General features: G+C 44.2%; 1 protein-coding gene across 8 annotated transcripts in view; it reads right to left on the minus strand.

The window, feature by feature from the left end:
• LOC133468682 (kelch-like protein 29) overlaps positions 1 to 16,932 on the minus strand; it is a 162,451-nt gene that overhangs the window by 4,273 nt on the left and 141,246 nt on the right. For all 8 annotated transcript variants that reach the window (XM_061754877.1, XM_061754878.1, XM_061754882.1 and 5 more), the window contains 2 exons: positions 12,665 to 12,847; positions 11,557 to 11,737 (listed from right to left, as the gene is read on the minus strand). In XM_061754877.1, coding sequence (XP_061610861.1) covers positions 11,557 to 11,737; positions 12,665 to 12,847 — 364 coding nt within the window. The remainder of the gene's footprint in view (positions 1 to 11,556; positions 11,738 to 12,664; positions 12,848 to 16,932) is intronic.

Here is a 16,932-nt window from a genome sequence, read left to right on the forward strand (position 1 = left end):
AGGGAACGCAGCGAGTTAGCACGAGGCGTTTGATTGGATAAATACTAGCTCGGCATTGTTTACGTTTGTTTGATCGGGTTCGGCCTCAGACTTTGACAAGGAACACAAAACAAATAACACTTGTATTACAAATCATCTTTCCCAATCGAAATGAATGGGAATTGCCATTAATCCGTACCAGCCTCTGCAAAAAAGAAAAAAAAGTTTGTAATGTGATTTTTAAGAAGAAAAATAGCACTCTCTAATATTGTACTTAATAAAAACTCACAGTAAGGACATCATTTAATACAATACAAAGAAATTAAACGGTTTTTGCCACATTTTTGCCTCAGTTCAATGGACCTTGTGCTCCTCCTTCTGGTGTGCGCGCCTTGGCCATCAGAGAGCAGTATAAGACAAATGTACAGCTCCTCCGTAAGCCACAGTAATACTAGTCATTCTTGGCAGAGGATAAAGAATATATGCCTGTGAGTATAGTTCTATTGTCTGTCTACATGTGTTGCTCCACTGTTTGTGCTCAAATATCAGTTCCTAAGAGTGTTTCGAACACTGCAACACCGATGCCATTTGTTAGTCCGTCAGTCTATGGTTTTCATTGTTTGTTAGCATTAGGTTCAACTAACTTTAGTAAGGCAAATCTGGGGTTTCGGTTTATTTTGACAATAAACCTCAACTGGGAGTTGCATTCAACAGCCTGAAGCCGCTTTTTTGAAAAATTGTTCACCAATTTGCTGCTTATTGTGAAGTGATTTGAGTTGACTGCCACCACACAGTGCACGCGTTTCAAAGTTTTGCTCGCAAGTCAAAGCAAAAACAAAACAAACAAAACAATAAAACAAACAACAACAACAACAACAAAATCGGACAAAGGAAAAACTGAAACATCTTGAAAAACGGAGTCTGGTCAAGGCACCGCTGTAATTGCCTATAGATGTCACGAGATGGCGCCAAAGCACTACTTTTATATTGGATAGGGCTTTGTTCTGAGTACTAAACAGCCAATAGGGGACATTTCAGCATATAATGAAGAATGTTCTGAAAAAACAAAAGACAAATGCATTTGAGAGGAGCAAATTGCAAATACACTGGGAACACAGTAATTCTTGATCCTTGGTGTATTTTGACCAAAACTTACTAGAGACGTTATTAAGACTCCTGACAACTTTTGAATTGTAATATATATATATATGGGTCTCCTTTAAGGTCTAACCTTGTTGCTTCTAAACGGGCTATGCCCTACATAAACATGGCACTAATGTATCACACACACACACACACAGGGTACAGTAGGCTTCGTGACTTTTGGCTGCGGGGCTGACAGGCGTAATTAGCCGAATGCGGGCACCACCAGGGAGGAAGAAAAAGAGTGAGCAATGCGCACAATGACTGCAATTAAAGCAATTGCACAATGCAAACATATGTCGACCATGGCGTGTGTCGCCATTAAGCCCTCGCGCCAGCCGCCATCTTGGAGCAAAAAATACACCGCTGCTAATGTAGACCTCCTATGTGTGCAGTGGTGCTTCTCCAGTCGACGGTGCAAAGGGGCAAACTCCAGTCTCAGCTCTTGGGGCTTTTTTTTGTAATTTAATTTATTTTTTTTGCACTTAGCAGATATAAAAAGTAATGTTATATTGCAATGATGAAATCATAAAAATACAAATTCTGTGTTAAACAATTGAACAGTGTATATATATTTTTGGTTTTATTCACAGTATTTTATACTATCTCTAATGATTTTATTTTTATTCACTTAAAACAAATAATTTAAAACAACATACAGAATAAAACCTTTCCCAAACAATGCACAGGAAGTGACCAGTTTATCGTAACTTCTTCCATCTCCTCGGCTAAATTGAGCTCTGCCCCGACAAACACAGCACATAGCTAGCTAGCCCCCTTAGCTTAGCTGATGGTAGCATTCTGGCTAGCAACATCATAGTTTTATTTGTCAGATAATCCAACTACATCACTTACTTTTCTAGTTAGCACTCCTTTTCTATGAGACCGGGCTTTGGCGCCAGTTTGTGGCATTTTAGGGCAAGCGCAAAACAGTGAACAGGTGAGTTGTTTTTTTTTTAAAGAAGAATCCAGATGATTGACGTGCAAACATGCTGCTGGCGTTTGTGTTTGTCATCTCTGATAGGGGGCACTTTGTGAAAATGGCCCAAGGGATGAGCATGTGAAATTCATTAGCGGCCCAGTGCTTGACAGCAGGGCCAGTGCATTGTGGGTAAAGTAACAGTAATACCACCCATTGAGTAGCCACTTGGCTTTGTTTACCCCCGCAGACGAGCTCGACGGGCTGACAGCTACCGGGACGATTTACTGGTAACATCTTGAAAAACTAAATCGAACTGTCACAGAAAAGACCAAAAGAAAAAAAAGAGGTGTGAGAAGCCGAAAGGAGCAGTGAACCCTCGTCTGTTCGCAGTTCATCCATCCATCCATCCATCCATTTTCTGAGCCGCTTCTCCTCACTCGGGTCGCGGGCGGGCTGGAGCCTATCCCAGCTGTCATCGGGCAGGAGGCGGGGTAGACCCTGAACCGCTCGCCAGCCAATCGCAGGGCACATAGAAACAAACAACCATTCGCACTCACATTCACACCGTTCGCAGTTCAACGTTCACAAATTCACCCATTCACTTTTTTTTCCCCTGTGCAAAATTAAGTAGTAATTGGTCATTTTGCGGGGTTGCAAGGCGACATATTGGCAGGGCTCGTTCCCTATTACCGCATCTTCTTGATGCCACCCGAAAGGCAGCAGCCGGGGGTCTGCTTTTTGGCGGTCATGCGACCATCTGATGGAGTCGCTCGGACAGACGGATGAAGTCAAGGTCGGCCAAGATACACGCACGCACACACACACACAGATTAGAGCTCATTTCGGCGTCCTACAAAAAGATGTTTCACCTTCACGTAATCCCCGTGGGACACACACAACACAACAGGCATCCCAGATTGACACATAATCGCTCGGAATTAACTCATTCGGACCAGGTTGCCGTGATCTCGCTATCCTTTCATGGGCTTCATGTTACACCCTTGGTTACTGTTGCTAAGGCCGAAAAGCTATAAAATATACACAAAACGTAAAATTTGTAAAAAGTACAAGCGAATTTAAGCATGAAACAATTTTTATGTGGTGTGTTGTGCTGTGATTGGCTGGTCTAGATTTGGGTAAGGTCCCCCTCGCCTCCTTTAGTTTTGATGCACCTACCAACTGCGAAATATGATATATTCAGGAAAAAAGTCAATTTTGGGAGAGTTCATTTTGGGGAAAAAGTCCATTTCAGGAAAAAAACATATTTTTGGGAGAAAATCTATTTCGGAAAAATAATAGATTTTGAAAAAGTTTACTTAATTCAAGAGAATTTCAATTTTGGGGGAAAAAAAGTCAATTTACCTAAATATATTTCTCAAAAAAGTCAATTTTGGGAAAAAGTCTCTTTCAGGAAAATGTCAATTTATGTTCATTTCAGGAACAAGTATATGCATTTCTGGAAAATGTCCATTTTGGGGGAAATGTTTTATTTTTTTAAAGCGCATGCCTTTCAAATTTATGTCTGGTGTGTCAAAGTGACGAAAGCAAAACAAACAAGGATGCTAAGTTGTCAAAGTGCAGCAAAAGTCAACACTTTTAGCTCTCCATTTTACTCTGCGTAGCTAGCTAGCGTCCTTAGCTTAGGTTGTGTCAAAGGGACACAAGCTAAACACATCAAGATGCTAAGCATGGCATACAGATTGCACAGCAAAAGGCAAAGCGAACGAAGTCTGTACGAACGTCAGCTTAGCTGATGTTAGCATTTGGGTTAAAGAGCTAATAAATAACACGATAGCGTGAGTTTACAAATAATACATAGCTTACTTTGGAACAAACAAAGTTAGATTTTTCAGGGTTTCAAGTGACTATGTGGACAACCGTATAGCTTTAGCTGGAGCTAACTAAGCTAAACTAAGGTAAGCTACAAAGCCCAATGAGCCTAAGCATTTGTTTTATTTGTATTTTTTTTCTATAGCGACAACCTTTCATAGTCATAGCTACTGCGCGTCTGCAGCCATTCGCCTTCATTTTTCTGCCGGTTTAGAAGTCGACCGAGTCCCAAAATGGCGTGATCCATCACAATGAACATCACGTCTGCGCACATTCTTCACCGTTATATTACCCGCCGTGTTAAATAAAGTCTGCCACCAATGAGGCTCCGCACCTGTGTTTGATTTATTAGCGGGGGGAAGTTGGCGTCGATTTCTTTTCATCAACTCTCCTGACTGGAATAGTTTTGCACTGTCGAGAAACTAAAATAATTAGTGAGAAAATGAGGTTATGTGACAGCATTTGTCTTCATTTTGGGGCAAATGTGTTCATCCCCTTCCGCGAGAGACCACATGCGGTGGCGAGGACCAAGGGTGTCACATCGGGAGGCTGGTTGCCGGGCCGGGGGGGCGTCAACCTTGACAGCCCAGCGGGTGCCACCGCTGCGAGCTGGCCTAATCCAGAAGAGCAAGGGATTAGCTCAGTAGGGGGGAAGCCTCGGCAGGGGGCTTTGGGAGCCTCTTGTCCCTGACTGCTGTAGGGTCGCCCCCCCTGTGGTGCACCCCTTGGCACCACCCACCACAAACCACAACAGCTGGAGGCTCTAACTCCAATGTGGAAACACTTTCAGGTATTCATTAGCAGTGTGGAGAAACAAGAGATAACTCTTGAAGGAGTTTTCCCATGATCCTCTTTGTTTCCCATGATCCCCTTTGGATCCTATGAGCTTCTTTGTGTTTCTGGAGGTTACTGCATCGCTTACACGCTCATCCTGACACATTCCCTTTTCAATTTGGAGCTTCAAGAGTTGTGAAAGAACCAAATCGGAACCATTTGTTGAGGTAGGGTGCCTAAACAAGGGGAGCTCGCAACTACTAATCGTTACTGGTAACTTGCAAACCTGACTGAAATGAAAAGAGTCCCCATTAAAGCACTCCAGGATGATGGCTGCTCTCTTCTTGTTTGCTTGACAGAGGTTGGACGGAGGACCAAAATAACTGATCTGGAACTTTTGTCAAGTGGAAGCCTGAAGTAGAGTGGAGCTAGCAACTACTAACTTTTATTGGTATCCCGCAAACCTGAAATTGGAAAGAGTCCGCATTAAAGGCAAGCTGAAGGTCGGCCCTTTGCCCTCGTCGGGCACTCGTTGAGCGTCGGTGACCCTAGTTGGTCCGGCCAAAGGAACAGTCGGCCAGGTCTGCAAAGCGTAAAGTATTCCACGAGACTGGATGTGCTCTCGTTTTAAATGACAACTTTTGGAAAGATGAAAAGAACCCATCCGAACATTCAGTTGAGGTAAGGAACCAAAAGGGGTGGTGGAGCCAGACAGACAACTGTCCAAACAAAAAAGGACTAAAATGTGTCATTAAAGGAAGAAAATACCACAGATGACGACAGACAAATGGACGTAACTATCGCCGTTTCAGTGGAAAGAAGCCAGATCGGGATTTACTGTATCGAACAGTACCGCTACTTTTGAGTTGCCAAAGTAGCTGTGGCTGTTCCAATGAGCCGTAACGCTTTGGACGCACAAGCTAAATCTGGATTTACCGTATTGAACCGTACCGAGATGAACCCATAAGCCACTAGGTTACTTTTACGTAACCAACGTAGCCATCGTTGTATCGGTAGAAAAACAAGCCGGATCGGAATTTACACCCTGGCATATTTTACCGTGATGAACAAATGAGTCGTTACGCTCACAATGGGACATAACGTTCAGCAAAACCTCGCGAGGCACAACTAATGTAATCTGCTGAGTCAGGTTAGTTTAAAAAATACACCAAAATCAGAGGATCTGCTCGTTTTGTTCGCCCAACATCCCCGCTGAGCGACTGCTACATTGGGCGTCGCATTGCTAACAGTTCCTTATGAAATATTAAGGGTCAATGGCGCTTGAAGGACGCGCAAACCTGTGCGCAGCGTGCAATAAATAAAACAAAAGCGCAACGGCGTGATTGGCACATCATTAGACAGGCATGAATTATTCAATATTGTGCAATCATATTGCTTTGCCAAAGGATCAACACGCTGGGAAGAGGACGGGGCTCAGATTGCGAGTAAAAAAGCTTCCCCCACAACGCTGCGACTCACGTCCCCTTAAAAAAAACGTGTCAGTCATTAGCAAGGGGAACAGTTGGGCTCCATCGTCATGAGTGTTGATTTGCACGGAAGAAAGGCCGCATCCCGGCCGCTTTGCGACGCCTCTGATTGAAGACAAAATTGCGACCGTGGGCTGGAATTTCACGGTGACACGCATGAAAGAGGGACGGCAGCGCAGGTGGCAGAGAAGACTGGAAATGAGGCGGCGAGACGAGCGTGGGGTGTACACATGGCCATACCTGCGTACTGTACAATATCCATCCATCCATTTTCTGAGCCGCTTCTCCTCACTAGGGTCGCGGGCATGCTGGAGCCTATCCCAGCTGTCATCGGGCAGGAGGCGGGGTACACCCTGAACTGGTTGCCAGCCAATCGCAGGGCACATCGAAACAAACAACCATTCGCACTCACAGTCATGCCTACGGGCAATTTAGAGTCTCCAATTAATGCATGTTTTTGGGATGTGGGAGGAAACCGGAGTGCCCGGAGAAAACCCACGCAGGCACGGGGAGAACATGCAAACTCCACACAGGCGGGGACGGGGATTGAACCCCGCACCTCAGAACTGTGAGGCTGACGCTCTAACCAGTCGGCCACCGTGCCGCCACTGTACAATACAACAATCTAAAAAAAAATGTGATTTCAGCAACACCGTGTCATTTCTTGGATCTTGGAAATCGAAAAGAGCAGCAACCAAAATGAATTTTCATGCATGCGAGTCCCCATAAAATAGATTTCAAATGACAACAGTCTGCAAACTTTTGGATGGTGATCAGGGGGACGAGGGTTCTGCCATGTTTGGTAGCACTGTTTTCTTCTTCTACTGTGCTTCGGAGCGTCTTCTTCTTGTGTTTGTTTGTCGGAGAAGCTGAAGCACAACGACTTCTTTCAGAAACGCTAAATACGGTAGCGACGATAGCGGAAAATCCGAAATGCAACGGAAAAACACATTTTCATTGAAAAGGTAAGACAAGCTTCCTGCAATTTTATTGGTAAATAAACCAGAAAGCCAGGAAAAACAAGCATTATTCTCAGAATTGCTAAATATGTTGCTAATGAGGGGAGTCCAAGCTGAAAATTGGAATGCTGTCTACTAATGGTTGCCTCCCGACCTGAATGTAAATCAGTTACACTCACCGTCTCAAATGTTATCGCAGTTTATCGCCAACCTTAAAGGTTGTGTCCTGGCTTAAAACAAAACTTAGTTTGCTGATAAACCTGCAATTTGTAGCACTGCAACGTGTGTCTGCTCTTCCTGGCTGTCGGAGTTGTCCTACTGTATTTCTGCACAGTTTGAGTTGTTCTTCTTTCTTCTCTGTTTATTTGCTGTTGTGGGAGAAGCCGGAAAACAAAGACGACTCTCAAATGCGGCATTAACAAAAGTAGTAACATCTGAAATTGAAACGGAGAGTGAAAAACTGAAATGATATCACAGTTTATTGGTAAAGCTAAACGGCTAGGATTTAAAATGTTACTCCTGTACAACAGTATTTAGTGGCTCTGAGAGGAAATGTTAGTTTGGCTTCTCCAACAAACAGAGAAACACAACTTGAACTGTATGAGATGAAAAATATGTTTTTCATCTTTCCACCCCCTCAAAAAAAAAAAAAAAAAAAAGAGAAAAAAATGCAAACTGCAGAAGAAGGCGACATTTTATTGCTTTCGTATCAATAAACTGTTTCATCTCTAGCTGCCGCTGCTCTTAATTAACAACATGGGTTCTATTATGGAAATCATGATTTATGCTCCTGTAGTAGATAATAAGTAAGTAGAATACACCCGTATGTAAAAGCTCTTTAACCCAAATGATATTTTAAATGCGATAATCTCACTATAACTAAATCGAAAGACTCGGGATTCAAGCGCTTCACGATGCAAGACGATGCCGTCTCGTCGACAGCTAGTCGAATAAATGTGTTCAACTCTGCACGTACATACGTACACTTTGGCAACAAGGAGAGCACACAAAACCATCGGTTGAGTCCGTGCGCGTCCATCAGGCGACGAGCGACGCGGCGAATCAATTTGCATCTGTCGCGGCGTCCCCGAGCCGCCATCCTCATATCCAACATCGGCAGCCATTTCTAGCCGCCGAGTAATGATTCCGGAATGTTTGTCGCTTTCCAGTCGCAAACGAGACACACGCCAAGACTTCCCTCTCTTCCGTTGCCGGGGGGTCGCCGCAGACGAACGTTCCGTGTGGCCGAGAATCGGCACTTGAATCATTCACTGCCAGACGTTTTCAAAGCCGTGTTCCCCATATTAGCAGGCGTTTTAAAGCATTTGGACTGACCCCGTAGAATGCACCCAACCTACCAAAAAGAAAGAGTAGCCTCTCCTCTTTCACCAGAAAAAAAAAAAATTAACAGCACGTTTGTTTTTTACTAAAAACACTGGATTCTGAGAAAAAAGTGGAGAAAACAAACATTTTGTTAAACGAAATATCTCTAGCAGAAGAGTGACTTTGACTCAAATGTTATATTTGTTGCTTTTGTGACACTTCAAATCAAACAATAAAACAAGACTGAGAAAGGTCTTTTGATGGCAAACTAATCATTTATCTGCAGTTCTAAAACTATGAGACACGCATGGCTTGACTTGAACGACATGACGTTCGTCATCCACTCCATGAACTTCGTCATCTTTCCTTATGATCGACACATACTGTCATATGTCATACATATACATACTCTGCTCGGTTTGTCCAACTTCCAACGTGCTGGCATTTCTCTCCCTCGTCGTCGACGTGACAAGCCGAGATTCGCTGCCTAATCTTAATCTTCTACTCAAAAGCTATGCTGATCCCAAACCCAAAGCGATGCAACGCTGCCATCTTGAGGGATCAGTTCATCATTACAGTGGTTTACAAGAACGTTTTCATCGGCGGCAGTAAATGGTTGGATTCCAGTACATACATAGCGCTGAATGAGTCAACTAACTTGTTTATCAAAGCGGGTGTGAATAAAAAGCCTCCGGAAAATGATCTTCCTCGTCTACTTTAACGCACTCGTTTTTACTCTGGTTGAGTTGAAAACTTACCTCTGACTGCCCAGAAGTGACAAATGTACAATTGTGCTCAAGCAAATGTATAATTGTGACCTCTAATATATGTCGTGTGAAGAAGATGGATGGAAGGACTTACCGTTGGAGTTTTTGTTCATATTTGTGGGTGTTGGATTTACATTTTTTTGAATTTTGTACGGTTCGGTTTTAGTCTGACTTTCTGGAATGGACTAATCAGGAAAATGGAGGTTCTACTATATTTTCCACGGGAAAACTGGTGTGACTGTCCTTAGACCATCAAGTTTTCACTGTAAAGACTAAAAGGTTCCAAACTGCAGCCCCTCAGAACACCCCCGGTAAGGGATTGGCCTTGTATTTATGAGTGCTACGAAATAAATAGCTTGCTGATAATCTGTCGGAAACGTCGCCGAGCGCTCGCTTCAGCGCGTAATTTACGACACCTGTTTCCCCGAGTCCACGTCGCCGACCAGCTGCTCGCTGTCGCAGCCCGTCTAGTTGCAAATCTTTCCTGTTGCTGCTGCTCCGCTCTTCTTAACTGCCCGGCCGTGCTTACGTGTTCAGGCGTTATTAAGATCGTCCATCAGAATGAATGGAGAAGTGACAAAGAAATATCACGGGCAAATTTCTGACATCCATCAAAATCAACAGGATTCTTGGGTTTTACAGAAATAGATCATTTGAAGGAAATATGTCGAAAATTGTGATGTGTCCGGTTCCGAAAACAATCATATAGCTACCGATTTGACATTGGATCGTCTTTCTGCTATCAACAAAAAATCAATAGGGTTTTTAGTTTTTTAGCGGTTTGGTGAACATTTGAGGAAAATGTGTTGGCAATTTTCATCCGGACAACCGCCTAAAACAATTCTTTGCCAACCTAATGGACATTCGATCCCAGCGACTGTGGCCATCATCTTTCTGATATTAATACAAATCAATAGGTTTATCCTTCGGAGAACATGAAGAAGATTGGTTGAAAATTGGCACAGCACAGAGAAGAGAAGAGTGTTGTTCACAACCCTGCCCAACCTGAATGAATAACAAATAAATCAAGACAGAAACAGTGAAAAACAGTTTAACATTCTACTGTACCTCCAAAATTCAGTACTACATAGTTCTCAGCCTTTGCACGTGTTTTTGGCCAATATCCGCAAACGTATGTTATCTAAACATGGTAATCGTCACACAACCTGGAGCAACCATATAGTTGGACTGTCTTGGTTCAGACACCGAAAGCAATAGAGTTCTTGCTTTGTGGACAAAGTATCAAGCAAGACACTGATTACCAGCTAGCATCCCTGTTATGCTTCACAACGAATAACTAAAAACATGATGCTTTGTGTGTCATTCCTAAGTGGTGTTGCCAAACAAAACAAGCGTGTGGGTACAAATCAAATCTCCATAAAACTTTGATAGTAAATTATGCATGAAGCGGCTGACATTAGTCTCGCCTCACAGACGCCGCACACAGCAGCAACAAGAATGGCAAAAGATTGCTCGTCTTCCCCTCTTACTCTTCTTCTTCTTCCTCCTTGTCGCAGTGACACGTCGCTAGCTGCACGCAGCGCACATTAGCCGGCTCATTCAACCACGACTCGAGGGGGGAGGAGATGAAAGAAGATGAAATCTTTGGATTTTACCATTAGCACACAAAACAACCACAGTGACCTGGACTCTTTTGAATGCTAGCTACAGTCCTAACCCCGTGTCACAAATGGTTTGGCTCAAACTGACCAGTGTGCATTAGCGTCCTAAACACGACTTTGCCGTCTGAGGTGAGGTCGCTGGGTTGCGTTCATAGATGCCTTTGAATGTGAACTTAACGGTCTTAAAAACTAACTGCTTTATGTCTGTGATGAAACACCACTGAAAGGCCTCAGCCTTGGTGGAGTCCTGCACTCCATCGAGGGTTATTCTACAGGACTAGCTTAGTTAATGGGATCGAGTACGCATTCATCTGCTCAGGAGACGAGTGACAGAGGCTGCGATTGTCATGGCAGTGCATGAAATGTTGCCATGTCACCAAAAACGGGGAATGGTAGCGACTATTTCTCTAGAATGGAATAGTCACTAAAGTCCATGACATACTGCGATGGCGCCACAGTGGAGAATGTTTACAAATCTTTCTCTAGGCTGGAATAGTCATGACGAGCGAGAAGCGACATTTGTTTCTGGAATGGTCCTGACAGTGCATGACATGCTGTTGTGGCGCCAAACACAAAAGGTAGCTGAGCTAAGGAAGAGGGACAAAAAAGCCATATGACACATTCACGAGTGTCTATACTGGACCCCATTTAAGGGACAAGCAACAGTAGAATAGTCACAACAGGGCACGATATGCTGCTTCCATCATAGTTCCCGTTGAGCTAGCCAAGCTACTGGCATCCTGGGCTCACCTCTCCACGTGGTCCAGATTCCCGGAGACGCCGAGGCCTCCGATGGCGTAGAGTTTCCCGTCGTAGACAAGGCTGTTGTGTCTGCAGCGGGCCACCGTCATGCGAGACACCAGGTTCCAGTTGTCCAGCAGGGACATGTAGCACCACACGTCAGACAGCATCACCCCCGACTCCATGCCGCCTGCAAAAAAAAAGAAAAATACACTTTTCAAAATAACAATTTCGCTAAACATCTCCCACCACCTTACACATTTTTTTTCACTCTACTTGTGCGAAGCTTGCTCGCAACTCTCATTTCGACTCACAACGCAAAGCAAAAAAATGGATCAAGCGACGTTGGGGCACTCGTAAGATAAATCAGATGTTAATTACGATGACGTCGTTTAAGGGGAGAAGCCCGGCCAGGAAGTCCAGTAGCAGGAGCTGATTGGCTAAACGTGGTATAAAAACTCTTGATTTCCCCACCGGCTTGTGGGACTCCCGGCGGACACGGGGGGCGCCGCTTGTTCCCGCTGCCAAACACACATTTCCATTTATATGAAAAGCGAGCGTGTGAGTGAGACAGAGCGGCCGGGTAGACAATCCTGCCGCGGCGTCAAGGTGAGTGCGTGGCCGCCCCGCTGAAAAGGGGGCGCAAATGGAGCGTGGCGGAAAAAAAATGCCGTCACGGCGGAAAAGGGGAGAAAGAGCTTCTACGCGTCACGGAGGACGAGCGAGGCGCGTCGCCCTGTTCACACTCTTTAAGCAGTTCGCAAAAGTCACACAGGATGGTTCGTTTTGACCTTGACCAATCTTTGTGACTTACTATTTTGGGGCAGATCTGGATAAGTCACGACAGTGCATGATGTGCTACACAAAAAGCTCCGATACCGCCAAAGTAAAAAAGGCAGCTGAGCTCAGAAAAGGACGAAGATGACTCAACAATTCCCAGGATAAACTTCGACAAGCGACACTTGCTGTAGGGTGGAATAGTCAGGATGGTGCATGACATGCTACTATGCCTCTGAAAGAAAAAGATCTTCTTTTAGTTGATCTCAGGATAAAGAAGGCACAACATTCGCATCTACATTGCAATAGTCACCACAGTGCACGACATGCTTTGGCTCACCCGACAGGTAAATGTTGTCGCCGGCCGAGATGACGCTGAAGAACTCGCGGTCGTAGAAGGGCAGGCTGGCAAGCGGGTACCACTTGCTGTTCTGCGGGTTGAAGCAGGTGACCGCCGTCAGGGAGCGCTGGTTCATCCCGATGGTCTGGCGCCCCCCCACCAGGACGATCACCTCCGCCACGCCTGCGAGGAGGAGGATGAGGAGGAGCGTGATGAAGGTTAACAGATGGGAGGAAGACTCCTTCAGGGTAAAACACTAACGTCACCACAGGGCATGATATGCTGCTAAGACAACTGTTCACAAAAAAAGACACTTTCCAAGTTTAGCTGAGGGAACAGTCGCAATGGTGCATGATATACAGCGCATCGTACAGTATGTTATTAAAGCTGCGACTGGAAGCTCGCGCACACACAGAGGGCGCGATAAAGACACCAGTGATCTCGAACACACAAACAGGCTGGCAGGCTGCCACTAAGCGACTCCCAGTCGGGCGACAAGGCAGCCGCCAGACACGAGTGAGTGGAGTGTTTGCGAGCAGCAGGCATCCAGACGGTGAGGGGGGTGCGAGGACGGTGAGGATGAGTGCAGGAGGGGGGTACGCACGGCGTGACGGGGGGCAGGGCAGGCGAGACAGCCAGGTTTGAGAAAAAGGTGAGGGATGGAGGCCTAATCTTCATAGTCTGGAGAATTCCACGCCAGCAAGCCCTTTATCTTTTTTCTCCCCGATCGATACTGCCGCTCGGTCGGGTCTTTGCACTTTCCACTGCTTCCTTCGCTGACAAAACAACAACAAATAAAGCACACTCCTTTTTACTTCTCCAAGTTTTTCCGTCAAACCAAAGAGGAAGATGGAGAAAAAAAGACCAGCCGCCGACGCAGAGCTCAGCTGACAGCATGTGGCTGAGTGGACGTTTTTCCGAGGTGAGGCTTGAAGAGGCTCCCTGATGGATGTGACGGGCGATGGAGTGTTTAAGGTGTTGTTGTTGTTGTTGTTTTTTTTTTTTAAGATGACGCTACCTACTAGTAAAACAAAACAAAAAAAAAAGAAAAAAGAATGGGGTGGAGTGGTCGCAGCCCTTTCAAGTAAAAGTCAAGCAGAGCCACACCGGGTCTATTTTGACACGCCTCCAGATGACCTCATAGCGTTCATATTCATTTTACGGTCATTTTAATTGATTTTATTTGCTTATGTGACTGGACAGATCAATGTTTACTTTATGCACATATATGTAAATGAACAAGTGTTTGCATTATGTGTAGGGATGGGCGAGTACTGATACGAGGTATCGGTATCTGGCGGATATGAGCCACTGATTCTTAAGGCAAAAAAAAAAAAAGAGATTGAGTAAGTCCTCCTCGCCAGTAGGTGGTGCGACACTGCGGCGGTTTGCCACATCGCACGAATCATCATGTGTGTCTGAAAGAAAGAAAAATCTTAGTATGTATCAAAAGTCGGTCCGAAAAGAAGTGGTATCGAAGATCAATAATTATGTGTGTACTGTATATGTGACTGGTTGGATGTTAACAACATAACGTAACAACATAAGCATCCGACACGCCGTCCTTAATTATTGTGAGCAGCCGCGTGCGCATGTGAGCGTGCACGGCAGCCCCTGGGCGATTTCCGCTCGGTCGCCCACGTCAGTGATAGTCCGCATCTGCCCCGCTGACCGATCACCGAAGCCTGGAACGCGCTAGCTAGCGGACTAACACGACTCAACGCAGGCCTGTCAGAACACGGCAGCGGTCGCGGGGAGGAGTTCACGGCTTGTGAGAGGGCGGCCGGGGATGAGGAGGGTTTTGACAAGCTGATGTTTTCCTCCTGACAAGAGTTTAAAAGCACTTTGGGGAGGAAAGGATCGGTCCTCACCTTTCTTTTCCGTCTATTTTGAGACATCGACAACGAGGGCAAATCCACTGAGAGTAGACGAGAAACCAGGCAAACAACAGCCACTTTATTATTAGCTACACGAAATGCGTATAAGTGTATGTTTTGTAGTAGTTTTTTTTATTTTATGACATTAGTTATTTGTTTTATAAAATTATTGTTAGTATTTCATATTTCATAAGATTTTAATTTTATTTGTATTTTATGAAATTTGTTTATTTTTTTTATCTTGGTATTAAAATGGTGTATTTTGTATTTTGCCAATTTCAATTTCATAAAATGTTTATAATTTTATTGTCATATTTTTTTCTTTCATACAGTTTTAGTTTTTATTTTATGAAAACATTTTATCATTTATTTGTATTTTATGAAATGTTTTATTCTATGATTTTATTTGCAAATGTATTTTTTATATATATTTTGGTTTTTATTTTATTTCTGACAATTTAACTGTATTTTGTAAACATTTGAAATTTATGATTTTATTCTCAAAAATATTTTTCAGGTACTTTATACACATTTTACTTTACAAAAATATTTTTATAAAATTCTACTTCAATAAGTTTATTATTTTTATGCAAGAAAATGTTACATTTACCATAAAATATTTGTATTTAATAAAATGTTTGATAATGATATTGGAAAGCCAGGTGTTTTATTTCTTGTGTATGTGTGTGTGTGTGCGTGTTTTTAAATGGTCAGATAGATGTTTGCATTATGCATGTGCAGTATATGAACGGCCAGACAAATTCTTATGTGATGTAAATGGGAATGACAGCAAAAAGTACAGTGGCCCTTAAGGGATAATAAAAACATCCATTCATCCATTTTCTGAGCCGCTTATCCTCACAAGGGTCGCGGGAGTGCTGGAGTCTATCCCAGCTATCACCGGGCAAGGAGGCGGGGGTCCACCCTGAACTGGTTGCCAGCCAATCGCAGGGCACATACAAACAAACAACCATTCGCACTCGCATTCACACCTACGGACAAAAACAAAAAGCGTTTGTTTGGGGAAAGCGGATTGTCACGCCTCCCTCTTTGTTTTTGTCACTCACCCTGAAGGAAATAGCGACATTAACGTCAAGCCCATCATACTGTGACAAAATAGTCTTTTTTTTTTGCCTCATACAGGAGCGACAAAAAGTCTGTTTGCTCATAAAAGTGACGCGTGTATACATAAATATTGTGCTAACCGAAAGCGGCAGACGCTGACACACGCACTTGTATACAGGCGCAGTTATACACGCACACACACACACACACACACTCTGTATAGCTGTGGGAGCCATTTTTATCTCGCTGCAGGTCCATAACAATTATGCCTTATCACGCTCCCTTTTTACTCCATTTGCTCTCATTTGCTAACCCTGTGATTTGTCTCCCAGGGTGCTAATTTGCAATGACGATGTTGGGGAGGGGGGGGGCGCCCACGGCGCCCCTGTGATGGCGTGTCTAAGCGTGTATGAGAGCATATTAGGATGTTAGCTTTTCTACTTAGCCGCTCAAGCCCTCAAAATGCACCCCCCCCCCCCCACCAGTGCATCAGGGGCAGAGGGGTGCAGTACCCCATCAGATCCAGCAGATATTGCTGTTTCTTTGTGATTATATTTAATACAGAGCAGTTTGTCATCTTGGGGGAATTAATATGTACGTATGACTCATCATTATTGTGCTATTTTAGTGAATGGCGGATTTGCTGTTCCCGTGACTGTTTTTTTTTTTTTTTGCCCATTGGCACATGGGGTAGTTATGAATGAACTGCGCCTAGCAACAGGTGACCGCGCAACGCCAAAAGAATCTCGACAATTTCGTCGACGGACATTCCTGTGACTGTAATGAATTCTGGATGACACTGCAGCAGCTTTGCAGTGGGCCCTGCGGGTCAGCTTTTCAGGAGCGCTCCACCTAAGCCGGACTTAGTTTCTCTGTGTCCAATATATGAGTCCGCACAGGATGAGATTTCACCGATAAGCCGCGAGTGGAAAATTCACACACTTCATCCCTCCCATTTCCAGAAAGCGTATCCCGTTCTGGGTCACATGGAAGCTGGAGTCTATCCCAGCCGACTTTATTTGCAAAATCACCTGTTAATCACAGGAATGACAGGCAACCATTCATAATCTACATTTTATAAAGATAAGAAAAAACATGAGTGGTGTACGCATTCATTCACCACATCGATGTATCGAATGATATTCCTATGATCCAACTGGTTCAATCTGTGCTCGGCAAGTTGGCCTTTGGGACACATCACAGTGTTCCTTCACTATATTGCACTTCAACTATTGTGGATTCACTTCAATGTGGATTTTTTTTAAAACTCAAATTACACATAATTCGCCATATTGTGGGATTTTGAGTGTATGCCGTTACTTTTTT

This window comes from Phyllopteryx taeniolatus, chromosome 18, assembly GCF_024500385.1.
Source record: "Phyllopteryx taeniolatus isolate TA_2022b chromosome 18, UOR_Ptae_1.2, whole genome shotgun sequence".
Taxonomy (NCBI): domain Eukaryota; kingdom Metazoa; phylum Chordata; class Actinopteri; order Syngnathiformes; family Syngnathidae; genus Phyllopteryx; species Phyllopteryx taeniolatus.